This window comes from Phoxinus phoxinus, assembly GCF_949152265.1.
Source record: "Phoxinus phoxinus genome assembly, chromosome: 16".
NCBI classification, from domain to species: Eukaryota; Metazoa; Chordata; class Actinopteri; order Cypriniformes; family Leuciscidae; genus Phoxinus; species Phoxinus phoxinus.
The window spans coordinates 2,787,134-2,805,572 of record NC_136891.1 but is presented as its reverse complement, the minus strand read 5'-3'; the positions used below and the strand labels follow the sequence as shown (position 1 = coordinate 2,805,572).

The window sequence follows — 18,439 nt, the reverse complement described above, 5'->3', positions numbered from 1 at the left end:
TAAAAAAAATGTACTAGATACCCATTTAGTTTTAGCTGCTTCCCCATTTTCTATATTTTTTTTTATTAGTTTATTATTTCTAAGCTATTTTTCCTCAATACTCATAATTTCATATTAGAAAATATATATATCTTCACTTCAAGTATCAGATATTGTAAAATAAATATTCATTAATTTTGTACAAAAAAAAACTATATATTTAGGTAACAATTTCCAATCAGGTTCCATTTGTTAACATAAACTAACAATTAATAATTAAATTTTAAATAATTAACCCTGGTTCATAACACTTAACCAAAAAAATAATAATACAAAATTAATGAATACTGAATAAAGAATTGTATTGCTCATTGTTAGTTAATTTGAAATAATGGGACCTTATTGTAAGATTTTACCAATTGGTTATATTCTAAAACTATGCATTTAATTAAATATTTATACAATTGCAATTGTACAGTAAAGAAAAGAATCATATTCATAAACAAAGGAAATGTATACTTGTTTCTCTAGAAGTAGAAACGAGTTTTAACCTGTCTTCTATGGTGTAGTTTACATGAATGAGATATATTGTGGTGAGAATGAGGAAGAGTGATGTGGCACATGATGGAAAAACACACATTTACAGGAACTTGTTTTTGTGTGTTCTGGTCATTGATGTTTCCCAGTATCAACAACTGCAGAACATTTCTCCTCTTAGTCCACAGCATGAATCTGTCTCCACCGATGTCTATTTGGCTGGTATTAGATGCAGTGTTTGACACTGAAAAAAACAGAATGGTTGTCATGGTTGTGAAGTAAACAAGATAGTTGTTTGGTCCAAACATAGAAAGTTTATCATTTGCATGCGTTTCTAAGTTTTGCCAATTTATATATTCAAGCTATTTTAAACTGTTCCTCTTTCGAGTCTCCTAGCACTTGTGCAGACACATTCACACAAAAGTATCTCTAAATAACTATATAATCAAGTATTCTCTTAAACACAGTCGGTTATATCTGAAGTGAACGTAAACAGAAAGAAATCAGATGTGTGTCGGTGTATTGGATCCGTGCGGCAAGTCTTAAAGTGACAGTAGCCAATAAATACCCGTCAGGAAATGCTAATAAAAAAAAACAGCTTCAACAAAGATTAAAGGGGTGGTTGATTATGATTTCACTTTTCTAACTGTAGTTAGTGTGTAATGTTGCTGTTTGATCATAAACAACATCTGCAAAGTTACAACGTTAAAAGTTCAAAGCAAAGGCAGATATTTGCTTTTAAAGAAATTACTTTAAACGGCTGGTAGGAAGTAACTACACATTCCTCCCGGGTTAGTGACATCACTAACACTCAAATTTACATAAACCCGCCCCCAGAACACGATTTATAGATTTATATCATGACAGAATATGCTGATCAATGACTAGAAGATAACTACACATAAGCTTCATAAATTCATCAACTAACCATTTAGAAATGTCCTGTTCTTCTACATGTTGTTACTTCTCCTTGAGTCTCTCCATCATTGTCTGACTCCGGTTTGAACATAAAAGGTTTTCAGTGCATGTGTGTGTGTGTGTGTGTGTGAGGTAAAAGGACACGAGCTCTTGAAGCTCCGCCCCTGTGCCGGGAGCAGCAGCTCATTTGCATTTAAAGGGACAGGCACAAAACGGTGCTCACCCTCAAAAAGTGACAACTTTAACATGCTATATAAAAATATCTGTGGGGTATTTTGAGCTAAAACTTCACACACACACTCTGGGGACATCAGAGACTTATTTTACATATTGTGAAAAGGGCATTATACCACCACTTTAATCTATTTCATTTATACAGTGAAAACCATGCAGTGGTGTTATACAATTAACTATAACATGTCTGCACCTGAACACTACTATTAGACTAGTTTATTGTATTACTGACTGTACACTTGTCTATAATAGGAGTTTGTGATCCGTTGCACCCCTAGTACTCGAATTCTAAAAAAAAGCTCTTGTGTTTAATAGAAAGAAAACGCTGCACATAAATATTAAAACTACTTTTATTGGCACTATGACCTGTTTCTTGGAAAACAAGTTTGCAAAGCAGTGTTTCATTCGCTCATCTCGTTTACAACCGCACAGTCTTGCTACAAAAACATCAATATTGCTAATCAGAGATCAGAATACATTGGTTGTTCAACAGACAACATATAATACGAGTTATGTGCGCACGTCCCGACTGAATGTCCGTGGGTTGAAGAAGCAGCAGCGAATAGTTCTGCATGAACGGCTGAAGTCGTTACCGTGGTATAAATCAACCAGTAGATCATCACTGGACATAAATAGTTGCGGTTACAGGCACACAAACCCAGAAGTCCTGCAACCTCAGATCAGAGTTTTTTTGTTTGTATTTTTTTTTTTTTAAAGAACATGCCGTCCCTCGCGTTCACATGTTCAGGTGCACGTCCTCAAGTGCGTTACAGTCCTGCCCATGATCTGAATGTCGTCGAAGGGGAACAAGGCCAATATCTGCAAAGCAAAAAGGAGAAACTGTTACCACATCATCCTATTTCTGACGTAAAGCTTACAGAGAGAAGGCATTTACTGTATGCTGCTGCGTACCAGTCAACATGAAATGGAGATCACAAAGTGCACTGATGATAAATGATGCCCAAAAACACAATGCGTGTTAAGAACGTACAGGTGAAACTCGAAAAATTGAATATTGTGCAAAAAGCTCATTTATTTCAGTAATTCAACTTAAAAGGTGAAACTAATATATTATATAGACTCATTACATGCAAAGTGAGATATTTCAAGCCTTTATTTGTTATAATTCTGATGATTATGAAAGCTTATGAAAACCTTTTCACAATATTATAATTTTGAATTTGGGGTTTTCATAAGCTGTAAGCCATAATCATCAAAATTATAACAAATAAAGGCTTGAAATATCTCACTTTGCATGTAATGAGTCTATATAATATATTAGTTTCAGCTTTTAAGTTGAATTACTGAAATAAATGAACTTTTGCACAATATTTTTCGAGTTTCACCTGTGGATGAATTGACTTTGAATTGTCCGACAAGGTTTCGGTATCAGCCATGGTAATCTTACGCCGCACATCAGTGAGTATGTGTACATGCATACATATTAAGCTTCATCTCATGTAAATAGGGGTGGGCGATCTTCCCAAAATTCATATCACAATCTTATAACAAACAATCACAATCTGAATCACGATCTTCAATTTTTTTTACTATTGATAATATCCAGACTGAAACAAGCCTATGGACTTCATCTATTTGCATAATTTCAAACAGTATTGCATTAAACGGTCAGTTGTCAAAATAGTCATTAAAGTTAAACTTTAAAACACTGCATAGTCTTCAGTGTATGCATTAAATATACATTATACCTTATTAAAACTACTAGAGTTCTTTAAAAATTGTAGGAATGTCGTGTAGTCTCTACCAGCCGTTTGTTGTAGTCCTTAAAAAACTATTTCTTTAAAAGCAAATATCTCGCTTTGCTTTGAACTTTGAGTGTTGTAACTTTGCAGATGTTGTTTATGATCAAACAGCAACATTACACACTAACTACAGTTAGAAAAGTCAAATCATAATCAACCCCTGTAATAGTTTCCGCTGTAGGGGATAATAACAGCACTGATTCAGTCTGAAAGTCTGATTCTGAAGATTGTGTTAAGCTTTAGATACGAAGGTAACATGGATCTTCTTACATCGTCGTTGCCGTCTGCTAGATCCAGGGCGGTTTCGTCCTCCATGTTTCGGATCATCTTGTCGGCTCCGGCCTGGCACAGGAGGTTAGCGATGGGGGCGTCCTGTCGACCCACGGCCAGATGCAGAGCGGTGCAGCCGTTGAACATGACGGCGTCTACATTCGCTCCTCTGTTCAGAAGCAGAGTCACCGCTGGCACATCGTGGAGCTCCACCGCCACATGTAACGCCGTCTTCCCGCTCGTTCCCTCCTGAGCCACAGATAGATCAGATTAGATAGATTAGATTGATAGATAGAGATGCAGTGCTATGCATAAGTGAACACACACATGCTAAAGTTGCCTAAAAAGAGGAATAAAAAAATCTTTTGGAAATTGATCTTAATGCCTTTATTTAAAAAAATGAGGAAAACTCCAACCTTTTAGGACACCAATTTTCTTTGTGAATGAATAATGTATCGTAAATAAATAAATGTTCTTCCTTCAAACACAGAGTGCATAAGTCAGCACACCCCTGTGTTAAATCCCCATAGAAGCCGGCAGATTTATATTTTTAAAGGCCAGTTATTTCATGGATCCGGGATACTATGATCCTGATAAAGTTCCCTTGGCCTCTGGGATTAAAATATCCGCACATCCTCACACACCCGTCACCACACCTAGAGATCGGCATGTTTTATCTCAGTTCGCCTAATAGCTGGATTGATTTGCATTGAGAGATGATCTTATGGAAAGTTCCCCATGCCGATCTCTAGGTGTGGTGATGGGTGTGTGAGGATGAGCGGATATTTTAATCCCAAAGGCCAAGGGAACTTTATCAGGATCATAGTATCCCGGATCCATGAAATAACTGGCCTTTAAAAATATAAATCTGCCTATATGGGGATTTAACACAGGGGTGTCCTGACTTATGCACACTGTGTTTTAAGGAAGAACATTTATTTATTTACGATACATTATTCAGTAAAGATAATTGGTGTCCTTAAAGGTTGGAGTTTTCCTCATTTTTTAAATAAAGGCATTAAGATCAATTTCCAAAAATGTATTCCTCTTTTGAGTCAACTTTAGCACGGCTGTGTTCACTTATGCTAAGCACTGTAGATTGTTTTATTTAATGCCATGTCAGCATCTAAGGCTGTTTTCATGGCAAAAAAATAAATTACAAAAATACAAATATCATATAAATACAATAAAACTAAGCAAACAAACAAGTCATTTTTTTTTTTTATGAACATTTTTTTAATGAACATTTTTTAATAAGGCATTTATATAGCGCTTTCATATGTACTACTGTACACCCAATAAAAAAATCCAAAAAAATTTTAGGTATAATTTTACTAAATAAGTGAAATAACTTCATATAAAGAGCATTCTACTTGTATTAAACCCAGGACAGTCTAATAAAATATGTTTAACAGCGAGGGGAATTTATCAGAACATGCATGCAAGACACGAGAGGAAACACGAGGATGTTCGGTCTGGAGCGGCTCACCTGTATGTTCAGATCCACACCGCTCTTCATCAGCAGCCGCATGAGACGATGATGCTTGTGTACGGTGGCCACATGGAGACATGCGAGACCTGTAAAAAAACAGAATATTTAAGGCCTCGATTAGCATAGTGCATTTTACATTCATGCATTTGACAGATGCTTTTCTGCTAAGCAACTTGCATTACATTCAAAGTACCGGTACATGTAAGGAATAATTGACGACAGGCCGATTAATTATTAGAAAAATAATGCACACCCGAGGTGGTAATGCGGTCACGACGCGAGGCGGAGTTACACATCGGGTGTGCATTATTTTTCTAATAATTCAACGGCCTGGAGTCAATTATTCCGCTTATACTACAGTTACCACACCTCGAGATATTGTTCAGATGATGTATTTCAAGACGTTTGTAAAGTTTTTGTCATTAAAACGCTCTTGTATGTAGGACTAATTCCTTGCGCATCTAAACCCATGCTCCGTTGCTAATTCCAAAACGTCATTGTAGAGTTAGCGGAGGTTTGAGCCGCTGATAGCAGAGTAATGCTGGACACACACACTTAACGACGGACACATTCTCTGACTGTGAATGCAGCAGATTTTAAACACCGCTGTGAACACACACTGAACACGCGTGTATGATCAGTCATAAGTATCAAATTACATTCATAACCGGCCTTAGAGAGAGCCATGTGCGTCAATATTATTATTTATTTATTAATTCAATTCGTTTTAATTAATTCATTATTTTTTTCTATTAGTGACAGTAGACTAGACTAATAAATGAAACAAAGCCCTTTTAACAAGTATAGGCCTATCAATAATTATTTATTTGTTATATTATCTTCAATAATTACGAAAACCCGTGCAACAGGACTATCAATTTATTTAAATATTCAGTTTCATTTTCTATTGATTATGTATAGGACTGTATACTTTATTAAAATGAAACTGCATGTTTCCATTGATTGTGAAGTTAGACATTGAACATTGCAGATCAAGCGCATGGGGCTGCAGTTTTTCTTGTTATGAATTGTATTTTCCATTATTACAGTGAACTACGCGCAGTGATAAGGAATTGTAATGCGGTCAAGATCTGCCGGAACTACTTTAGCCGTGGGGTTCCCTGAAAATAATTGCACACCGTAGAACGTTTGTCAACCAATCAGATTCAAGCATTCAACGGCCCTGTAGTATACATTTAATTAGTTCATTAGGGGTGTAACGATACTGATATGATATTATTGCGATACTCAGACATATGGCAAAAGGCTACCTCTAAACGAAAAATTACTAGATTAAAATGCTAAATTTGGTGTGTGTAAATGAATAGGATTGGACTTGGTGCTGGAAACCCAAAGCACAGGACAATAGAGACACCAGAATAACAAGATTCATGATTCTGAAGCTGAAAATACAGAATTATTTTAGACGAACACTGACTAGATATATTTAAAATAATGTACCAGTTTTTACTGGTAACATCAGACATTTCGCATTATAAGGACACAAATAGTCCCCCATCGCATTATTATACATGTATAGTATAATATAGTACCGACACTAAAACTCTGAAAACGCACCTTTTTTTTTTTCTCACACAGATTTTGTTTTATTTTGGGTGAATTATACACATATTGTCACTATAATATAGTATGAAGTCTGATGCCAGAAACGCCTGTATAGCCAGAAAACACTTTCTGCAAGTTCTGAAGCGTGAGGCAAGCACTGCTGCATGTCATATTTCAGGGAACTAATATAGAAACTGCTTCTCTGCCATGACAGTAACTGACATAAAGAGAAAACTGAATGATAATGTTATGAAACCCTGATACTGGAAAAACTCCAGGGCACTTTTTGATGCCAACTTCCTTGTTCTTACACGACTGTTTCGGTTCACTAAAAACCCTCACGATGAACTCAGAACCAGCCAACATCACAGCAGTGTGACGTAAAACAGATTTCGGCATTTTCGGAGTACATATGAGTGGCCACACAAGTGTCCTGTTATGATGCTGGGGTGTTCGGATGCTTTCGAGCATGTTGCATAGTGGCATAGGTTTGTTCAAATCACCAATTAGTATTATGACTACCAAATTGGGTGGGTGGGGGGGGGGGGGGGGGTCGATGCAACGCGATTCTGGGCTTACATTTTACACTTACAGGTGAAACTCGAAAAATGTGAATATCATGCAAAAGTTAATTTATTTCAGCAATTCAACTTAAAAGGTGAAACTAATATATTATATAGACTCATTACATGCAAAGTGAGATATTTCAAGCCTTTATTTGTTATAATTTTGATGATTATGACTGAAAGCTTATGAAAACCCCAAATTCAAAATGAGTATATTGTGAAAAGGTTTTCATAAGCTTTCATAATCATCACAATTATAACAAATAAAGGCTTAAAATATCTCACTTTGCATGTAATGAGTCTATATAATATATTAGTTTCATTTTTTAAGTTGAATTACTGAAATATATGAACTTTTGCATGATATTCAAATTTTTCCAGTTTCACCTGTAAATGGTTAAATGTACTAGCATCTCAAAATGCTGTAATGTCACAAAACGAATGTATAGGGATTGAACAGACAGGACAAAAACATCTTATATTTCAAAAGCGGTCTGTGCATTAGTGTGAATGCAGCTTATTAGATCACCCGCCGTCTATGAAGTCTTTATTAACAATCATACAACAGTAAAGCTGAGAAAGATACTGAAAGCACTGTTTATTTCCAGTAATATATTTATTTGTTCCTCTTTATGATTTATTACTTGCTTTTATGTTTTGAAGCCATATTAGTCTGTGTATATATATATATATATATATATATATATATTTATTTATTGTATTTTTTATGTAACAATTTTTTTTTAACTCATTTCTCCGGTTTCACAGACAAGGCTTAAGCTAGTCTGAGACTATAATGCATGTTTGCGTCGTTTTAACTGAACACACCTTGCACTGACATACCTTAAAATACATCAGTGCCATTGTTTTGTCTCAAGATGCACAACACCAGTAATGTTTTTTTCCGCTAAGGCATTCTTACTCAATCTAAGCCAAAGACTATAGAATAACACACGACGCGGCATTGTTTTGTTTTGGCGTATTGTTTTGAATGGGGGAAAGTGCAACGCTGCGTACGCTTCCACTGTGCACGCGCATTAGCTCGATCCAGCCTGACAAAGTTTGTTTTCTGTCATGATTAGAACATTTTGGAACAAAATTTATGAGACAGTTGTTTACAGATTTCATTGGTGATTTCAAATATGGAATTTAATCGTAAGCTAGGCGAACAGTTTCGAAAAATTTGATGTTTGTCCATTCAAAAAGATAAGATGGCCGCCGAGTGAAATGACTTATTTTAAAGGGACTTTGTCAAAGCCCTGTCTGTGAAACCGGGCCATTATTACTTATTATTGAAGTACTTGTATTACAAGAAAATCTTAAAATATACATATATATACATACATACATACTTTTATAAACTAATTTGCATTTATATGGATAGAAGTGTGTATTTGCGTGCATGTATAGGTATACATGTATATTTTGTGTGTATGTACTTATGTAGATGCACGAATAGAAGTTATTTAGTATATTTACGATTTTAATATTTTAGTCCATATTACTGTAATAACTTGTTTTAAATAATATATTGAATGTTTTTGCTTGCACTAGGGGTTGGGTGGCATTGTTTTGGGGTATTGAGTGTGTATGTGGGTAAGGGAATTGGAGATGTTTCTGAATTTGTCATGTTAAGTAGGTCGTTTTTTGTAATTAATAGATATTCAGATTATTGAGATTATTGATTGATTGTATTGTCTATTTTTGATATGCATGTTGTCTCGATTTCTCCCTCGATTAATTTCCCCTCGGGATTAATAAAGGAAGTCTAAGTCTAAGTCCTTTAGGGACAAAAAGCGGATCAAGAATGGTTTTGGAATCGGATCGGGTCGTGCCTAAAGATTCCCACTCCTCCCAGCAAACAGTCTCTCACCTCTCCAGTTCTGTGTTTCCAGCACGTTGGTGAGTTTGCTGGGTGAGGCGTTGTGGACCAGCTCATTGGCACAATCAAGGAATCCGTGCTCACACGCCACATGGAGAGCGGTGTTTCCTTCCTGGTCCTGGAGCTCCAGCGAGACCCTTTTCTCCAGCAGATCCTTCACTACCTTGGGCTGGTTCAGGTATGTGGCCAGGTGCAACGGCGTCTACGGGCGTCAGAATAAAGTCAGCATCCGACAACATGGTGTTATGTAGGATTTACTACATTACTACATAATCCTACTTTTGACAACAAAAACAAAGCCTGTTTGATGTGAAAAATACAGCAGATAGTTTTGATACTGGACGATAGTGTTCCATTAACGCCTAAAGGCCCACTGAAGTGCCTTGAAACACAGTATTATTCAATGTGTTGACGTAATTTCCACTGAAACAGGAAGACAGGGCGGGACAGAGACATCTTCCCCTTTTTAAAAAATAGCCAATAGCATTTCGTTTACATCACAGCTCATCCAGAGCTGTTGAACTCAGTAAAGCCGCAGTTTCCTCCTAATCTCCTCCATATCACTTTAAAATACAGCAATCTGTGCAGAATTCAAATGGGTCTGATACGTTTTCTGGTCTGCAGGACTCGATCACATGATCCGCTCCGTGTATCGAGTCTCTGGACCGGAGCTGTGGTGGTTCGAGTGACACTAACGTGAAACCAGACTTCATGGAAAACATGTTTACACGGTCTGAATCGTTCCCTAACCCCTATATAGTGCACTATGCGCCGGCATCATGTAGAAAACAGTACATGTGTGAACAAGTGAACGATTGCAGCCACAGCTTCCTATTTATAATGTAGGGGGCGGAGCTTCAGATTCTAGAGCATTTGATTGGACAGAAAATCTAATGAGAAGCTGAAGTGCAGTGATGTCCTCAAAATCATTCATCCTTATTGGTGGAAGTGAGAGACTAAGATTTGAATGCTTATATCTTCTAAATACAAATTTTGGAGCACACCAGCTTATAGATAACAGTACGGCTCACATATTCATACTAAAGACAAAGAAACGTACATTTTTATTTCACTCAGTAATATGGTTTCGTTTTTATGCAACGGGTTATCTGTAGCATGGGGACCGTCCCAGTCTCTCTCAAATGAATAGATTAGAACCGCAGTGTTTCAGACCATCATACTTGATTTGATAGTTAGCCTGTGTGGGTTAGCAAGACTGGCATTAACTCTTTTGATTTAATGACAATGAGGTTAATTTATTCCAAAGATGAGGGAATGCAAAGGTTTACTCAATCTGGGAGTTACACACTGAATGTGTCAAAAGGAAACATGTGAGTTTAGCTGGCGTTTGCTGATGACGTGGCTTTTGGTAAAAGCACAGCAGCGCTAGTATTACTCACAGCTAAAGTGCTGACTGTCAGATTTGTGCACAGTTTCCTTTAGACTTACACCCTAATGTGATTAAAAACATCCTTCTGACCCAAATCTGGCATCCTCTCTTTTAATAAAACTAGCATCAAAGTCAACATAAAAGTGTTTGTAACTCTTTTTAATTTAAAGGGGTGGTTGATTAGGATTTGACTTTTCTAACTGTAGTTAGTGTGTAATGTTGCTGTTTGAGCAGAAACAACATCTGCAAAGTTACAACGCTCAAAGTTCAAAGCAAAGGGAGAAAAATTTGCTTTTAAAGAAATTGCTTTTTAAGAACTACAACAAACGGCTGGTAGAGACTACACGACATTCCTCCCGGGTTAGTGACATCACCAACCCTAAAATTTACATAAACCCCGCCCCCAGAACACGATTTATAGATTATCATGACAGAATATAGAAGATAACTACACATAAGCTTCATCAACTAACCATTCAGAAATGTCCTGTTGCTTCTACATGTCTCTTCTTCTCGAGTCGTAAGAAGATTGAAAGAGAAAAGGAAGTTGATAGATGGTAAGTCGTAAGAAGATTGAAAGAGAATAGAAAGTTGATAGATGGTAAGTCGTAAGAAGATTGAAAGGGAAAAGGAAGTTGATAGATGGTAAGTCGTAAGAAGATTGAAAGAGAATAGAAAGTTGATAGATGGTAAGTCGTAAGAAGATTGAAAGGGAAAAGGAAGTTGATAGATGGTAAGTCGTAAGAAGATTGAAAGAGAATAGAAAGTTGATAGATGGTAAGTCGTAAGAAGATTGAAAGAGAAAAGAAAGTTGATACATGTAAGTCGTAAGAAGATCCTTTTAAAAGAAAGATCTATAATAGCTACCGGTCGATATAAAATACGTCCGACTGTTTGCACTGTATTTTTTTTTTTTTTTTTTTTATTTCCAAACTGTGATTCAGGAAGATTTTATTAATTATCAGGGCTGTCTGATTGGAAGAGATTTTGAAGGGGAACGGGAGAGCTTCACTCCGACGAGGCGAGTGAAGATTATCTATACTATGGAGAGTATAGAGGTTTGCTGTTTGTTTAAAACAGCAAAAGTGAAACGTGCTCTGTGGGGGCCCATTGGGCTATACTGGTGAAAGACACCACCCCAGTAAAGGACGTCCCTGGATTGTAGGTCCAGTGGCACCGCAAACCTGCTCAATCACTTCCATCTCAGACACGGTTTTAATTATTCTTATTTCTTTTGATTATTTTAATTTCTTCTATGTAAAGCACTTTAAATTACCAATGTTTAGCTTTGCATTTACTGAATGAGCACTGTGCCACTATTCGTCCGACTGTTTGCACTGTATTTTATTTTCTAAACTGTTTTAATTATTCTTATTTCTTTTATTATCTATGTAATTATTTTCATTTCTTCTATGTAAAGCACTTTGAATTACCACTGTGTATGAAATGTGCTATATAAATAAACTTGCCTTGCCTTGCCTTGCCTTGCCTTCTCGAGTCTCTCCATCTTTCTGACTCCGGTTTGAACATAAAAGGCTAAAAGTTTTTGAAATGTTCAGTGCATGTGTGTGTGTGTGTGTGTGTGTGTGTGAGGTAAAAGGACACGAGCTGTTGTAGCTCCGCCCCCTGTGGCGGGAGCAGCAGCTCATTTGCATTTAAAGGGACAGACACAAAACGGTGCGTTTTTGCTCACCCTCAAAAAGTGACGATTTTAACATGCTTTATAAAAATATCTGTGGGGTATTTTGAGCTAAAACTTCACACACACTCTGGGGACATCAGAGACTTATTTTACATCTTGTGAAAAGGGCATTATACCACCCCTTTAATAACGTGACACATTTCAGACATAATGCAGGGTGTGATTTTTATCCGTCGGGAATCGAATGGATGAAAAGTTTTTCCTTTTAGTCAGAGAAAGTTATTTAAGTTTTATCAAAGATTACACAACCTTTCTTTTCCTGAATTGCATGCACTGGTGAATCATTGATGACATTTCATATTGTAATGTAAAACTAGCCAAATGAGCCTAATAATAACAACAACTAGAAGATTTTGATCGTAAAAGTCAAAATTTTCAGTAAGATCCACAATGTCGAGTGTTCCCACACCTTTTGACCAATGCATTTCCATCATTCATTACTAATACAGTTTCTATTTACACTAAGTGCAAACAGCCCGCCTTGTTGGCAGAGGCTATTTACAGAGAGTAGACACGAGTTCAAATCTGCTCTACTCCCTTTTCCCGTCATATATCAGATCGGAAAGGTAGTTATTTTCAATAACAATGAAGAAAATATTCGAAAAGTGGGAAAAAAAAGTGTCTACAATAATAAAGTGTTCATCGGTTAGTTGTAGGGGGGGCTTTATTGTCCCAAAAAAGCTGCATTCATTTAATAATTTTAATAAATATAATAATTGACATGTTATTATTGCAAACCGTTTAATGTACAACAACAATCCATCCAACTACCATTTACACAATACTGCTATTTTTACATAGTGTAAAATAATCTATCGCTATTTTCTCTTAATGTAAATAGCCGCCGCCTTTCTAATAAGGATTTCTTATGAAATATTTTAGAGCAGCAAAGCAAAACTGGAAACATTAGTTATCGCAATGGGATTTGAATAATTTCCATGGTATTTCCAGGCCGTTTTACGCTAATGGATGAATTCTTAAAGAAAACCCCTTAATGTTTCTTTTTGTTTCAAAGCAAGAATATCATCATGTTCTTTCCACAAATTGTATTGTACGAGTTATGCATCTGTCCACAGCTTTCCATGTCGAGATTGTGAGTAATAACCTGTGGTAATGTTACATGTAATAACATCACACCCTGAATGGTTAACAGCTTCTAATGCATCACAGGGTAATTCATTGATATTTCCAAGTTTCCATGACTGAGAGTTTTAATCGATTGGTTGACTTGGCCAAATGTTACTTCCTTTATAGCAAAATGCCAACTAAAAGTCAATACATAAGTTCATTTTGAACTATAACAATCATAAGCGGGGGGTTTCTCCAGAAAGCCCCTCGTCTGTTGTCACTGGATAAACCCCAAATTTCAAAATAACAATTGAAACCGAGGCTGTCAAACGAGTGTAATATACACCCATAATTCTTTGATACGCGCTCGGGGAGTTTCCCCTTCAAAGGGGAAATAGAAATAAGCAAACTTATTACAACATTCGTACCCTCAACAGTTTTTCTGTTCCTTCAGGGGCAATTCATGAAACACGAGCAGAACAGTTTTCATGTTTTCTGCATGAACTTGCATGAGAAACTTGTTGTGCAATTGTGTGGAGAGTCTTAAGGTGATACCTGATACAAGTTGTTCTGAATGTCCATCAGCTCTGGAGGAAACAGATCTATCAGCTGATGTGCAAAGCATTGCTCTTCGTGGATTATGGCCAAATGGAGGATCCTGGAAAAAACAAGCAGACACGCACAAGTTGTTGGTTAAATGCCAGTTAAAAATAATAAAAAAACACCGGTTGAAAGACGAAGCAGAGCCAACGGTAAAGGGAAGGAACTATCAAGCAAACCGCAGTCTAAAAGCAGCACATTTCACAACGTGTGATGGAAAAAAATAGGTCGAAAGATACTGAGAAATATGTCACACAGAAGTGTCTCGTTGACGGCGGTTCGCAGAGGCATTCGGCCATTGCGCAACACTGGAACTTTTGCGCATTATTAAAAGCATTCGTATCAGAGATCAGCCTTTCTATCGCATGATGAAAACCTTTCAGATCTTGCCGTAACAAGAAAGACAGCGCTGCTGATTTAAAACGCAGATACGTGAAAACACATTCTGGTCACATTTAATCTCCAAGATTATATTTTGCATGACGACATTTCTCTAAATTTTCATGCAAAAATACTTAAAAATGACCCGAGCATGGACGCATGAAACGGTTGCATTCATGTACTGAATTCACATGCATCTGAGTCACAAGGAGCCAGTAAATGATGCACACACATTAATACACACTCTCTGTCTTTTCCCCATCCTCTAGCCGGTATATTTCCTCGCAGGTGTGTAATTTCTCAGCTACTTTCCCCACGTGCGCTAACCCAGTCTTGACTTTTACAGTAAGCCAGAAGGAAACAGGTAGAAGAAGCAAGTGGTTTCAGCAAGTACATAATGTGAGAACGACTTCGGTGTCATCAATCCGACTGTGGTAAAACGATCATGATTCAAGTTGTTGTTTCGCTGCATGTGAAATGAACAGGTTTAGTGTACCTACAAATTAACTTTTTTGTCATTTCAAGACCTCACCTTAGGAGAGATTTTGAAGAGTTATTACAATGCTTTTTTTTACACATTTAATGGGAATAGTGCTCCAAAAAGGCACTAAAGTATCATAAAAAGAGGCCATATTTCAAGTCTTCTGATGGCTGACCAAAACGTAATCGCTGAAATCTTCCACACCGCTGTAGCGGTTTATATATTTATTAAAATGGCAGAAAATATGCAAAAAATGCATGTTTAAGGGTAAAACTGAGGCAGTTTTGTACCTTTTTTACCCCTAAAAGTTTCATAGTAGTACCTAAGGTACATAATGCTACTCTAAGATATTAATATACTTTTAGGGGTAAAAAAGGTACCCTTAAAATGTATATTTATGAGAGTGTATTGTATGATAAAAAAAACACACTTGGAACTTACTGTAAATTATTCATTTTTTGGGTGAACACCACATTTAAAAGGTTTCTGAGCTACTGTGTGTGTAATATAAAACTGACAGCATGGAAGTGAATCCCTAAAATGAGAGTTTGCGCATCCGGACTGCCTGAGGATTTCATATGGCCCGTGGTGGCATTACTTTTAGGTCTTTACTCTTGATGACACTCGGGGAAATGTTTTTTTTCCTTGCAACAGCAACAAAAGCAGGCCAAAGGTAAACCATGGCAGACCACTGATGATTCAAGATGCATCACAATGCAAGATGTTCTTGAAATAGCAATCTTATTGACATCCTGGTTTGTGTCACAGACGAAACTCAAAACCAATAAAGAAATGAAAGCAGGGTGACATTAACTATGTTGTGTAAGTGCCCACTTGTGCGGTGAGTGTTTGCGTTTGTTTTTGCACATATACGTTACAGTTGAACCGCGAGCTGGTGTAAAGGTCACTGCTTGCATAAACATGTTTACGTGACATGTGCTCTTAAATATACAGTGCATTAATTAAACGCACATGAATATGGGTTTAAAACTAATGCTTTGCACTTTCCAAAAAGCTGCCATCATAGCGTGTTTTCTGGCCGACGAGGGGAATTCCACTGTGCACACTTCTGCTTTCTTCTTCTCATGCGCCATAAACGGCAGATCCAGTTTCTAGACGTCTGTTGACTGACTTGTTAAAACAGAAAAGCCTGCTACTGTAATCAAAACTTCATCTGTCACATGAGAATGTGTCACTCAGCAAACTAAAACAGGCTTTGAAATGAATCAACTTCAAAAAAAATTGTTCATGTTCACCAACATTTTATGGCTGTAAAAAAAAAAAAAAAAAAAGCTTTTTCCAAGTAAAATCTAATTGATTGCTCTTGTAATGCAAAAGGAATAAAAGGCAACGTTATTCAAACCATCTTGATTTACCGTTATATGGGCTTTATTAATGGGCTCACCATGAAAACACGTACTACGGGCTTCAAACTTTCTCTCATCCACAATTAAACTTTTTACACTGAGTGCCAGATTAATAAAAACTTCCTATTCTCTCTCTGTATGATCATAACATTTTGTAAATGAAGAGTGAATGCCTTACATTAAATCCAGGTCATTAAATGTCTGTGAAGGTTTAAAGAAACATCCTGCACACTTTCTGAACTCAATTCACCTCCATGCCATCTATGTATCTATCCACAAAACGTGCACTTTAAACTGCAAAAAGAGCAATAAACACATAAAGGAAACACATAAAAAAAACATAATAAATGAGGTCCAGTCTTGGATACTGATTGGTCAATACTGCATGATTTAAAATAACCAATAGGTTACAAATGTGCCTAAATTCAGTAATCACTTTGAGATTGATTAAAAATCACGAGCATTACTGCTTTGAAAGTAGACTATTTTTTCAGTTAAAAATCCATTCATTAACCACCATCCTTCCGCTAGATAAAATAGTGCCATAACAGAACGATGCAATGCACACACACACACACACACACACACACACACACACACACACACACACACACACACACACAAAACATGTATCTAATGGGGGCTGCAGACAGTGATTAGATTTTATAGATTAGATGTCTGGAACCGGGTCAGAACTAGTTATTCGAACCACACGTTTCAAGTGGTTTCCCCAAATTCAACTGAAAATGCAACTTTTAATGACTTCTGCAGTCTCAAAATTATTCAACCCCTTCATGGTAAGCATGGCAAACCCTATAAAGATATTTATACCGGAGGATGCCCTGCATGACAGGGAAGGATGCCACCTAAAAAATCTGCACATAAAAGTTGTTGGGGAAAATGTTTGTTTTTTCCCTAAATGTATTATGTAGAATGAGAAACCGTTTTGTAAAAACAATAAGTCATATCGGACGTGTATTACTCCGCGGCGCGCGTGCTTTCCCTGCTACATCAACAACACCCAAATCGGGATCTTAAACCACTAAACTCACAAACACCCCATATTTACACATCAAAACACATTTGTACTACACGCATGTGAACTTTCAGAAACATTTCAATTAAATGTAAACGTACGTGTCTCCATCGTCTGTAACAGTGGTTAGGAAATTCACTTCCTCCTCGGTGTATTCACAGCCAGTCGTGCGTTCACATTTAGAAATGCTGCATTCTTCGATTAAATCCCCCAAACTGTCCACTGTTAACGACGAAGAAGCGTACGCAGAGTCCAGTCGCTCTTCTGTGCCGAGTTTATCCTTCTCATCAGAACTGTCCAAACTGCCGTAATCTCTGGATAGAGATATCGAATCGATTCCGGAGTCAATCCGATTGTCTAGTATTTCAAATTTGCGTTCTTTCTCACCGCCGCTTCGCGACATTTCGAAGCTTCGACGCGTATCTTCAATGTAGCGATGAAATGATGAAACAACAAAGTAAAATCACCGTGACATTATGACACCAGAGACTTTTGTTTCTCATCCCACCACTGGTAACTCCGCTATCCTCCTCAGATACTCCCAGACTTTCCAATGGCACTTTAACATGAAGTGTGTGTGTAAAGCTTCAGGTTGAGCTAAACACCAGACAAACTCTGAAAGTTAATGAGAAGAAAGCTGGCAGTAATGTGAAGAAGCCTACATGGGGAGGCGTTGTAGGCGGAGTCAATCAATCCGGTTACAGTGGGAATTCCCCACAGGGAGTGGCAAAAACCCATATCATTATCGATCCAATCCGAACACACACGGAATCTCCTGAAAGCCCTCAACTACAAACCTGTTCTGTATTTTGGGCTACCAACAACTTCCTTGAACAACCTGTGACTTGATCTGACAGGCGTTATTAAAGTCCCTGAATTGCAACACATCTTTAATCTGGACATGTATTGGTTTCCAAGATTGCATCTAATAATTGTAGAGGAGAACATTTATGTGACATGCATTGTTTTTTTTATTTGTCTGTTGTAAGTTTTGGTGGACCAGAAATATGTCAAATTAAACAATAGTATGCAACTATAGTCTTTTGTGTTGGTGTTAGCATGCTTGCATACAAACAACTGGTTCTGGATGTGTAAATTAATGACAACTATTCATCACACGTGCACATTAATTATTTATGTCACATAAATGCACAGATTATGCTCAGATATTCTATCGTGCTTTATTGTTGGGAGATGTTTCATTTAA

At 37.0% G+C, this 18,439-nt stretch overlaps 1 protein-coding gene across 1 annotated transcript; it reads right to left on the bottom strand.

The window, feature by feature from the left end:
- Window positions 1-2,000: 2,000 nt before the first annotated feature.
- Window positions 2,001-18,070, bottom strand: nfkbie (nuclear factor of kappa light polypeptide gene enhancer in B-cells inhibitor, epsilon). The gene is made up of 6 exons (XM_079584239.1): window positions 17,334-18,070; window positions 13,923-14,025; window positions 9,199-9,409; window positions 5,191-5,279; window positions 3,702-3,950; window positions 2,001-2,487 (listed from the first exon to the last, which is right to left on the bottom strand). Exons 1-6 carry the CDS (start codon window positions 17,633-17,635, stop codon window positions 2,413-2,415), a joined length of 1,029 nt encoding a protein of 342 aa, XP_079440365.1. The 5' UTR covers window positions 17,636-18,070; the 3' UTR covers window positions 2,001-2,412.
- Window positions 18,071-18,439: the final 369 nt, after the last annotated feature.

Bases quoted from the DNA above. Each gene is read 5' to 3' on its own strand.
- nfkbie (XM_079584239.1), bottom strand. From the start codon at position 17,635: ATGTCGCGAAGCGGCGGTGAGAAAGAACGCAAATTTGAAATACTAGAC. The intron at 14,026-17,333 runs GTACGTTTACAT...TGTTTTTTCCAG, and splicing joins GTTACAGACGATGGAGACAC to GATCCTCCATTTGGCCATAA. The intron at 9,410-13,922 runs GTATCACCTTAA...TGACGCCCGTAG, and splicing joins TTCAGAACAACTTGTATCAG to ACGCCGTTGCACCTGGCCAC.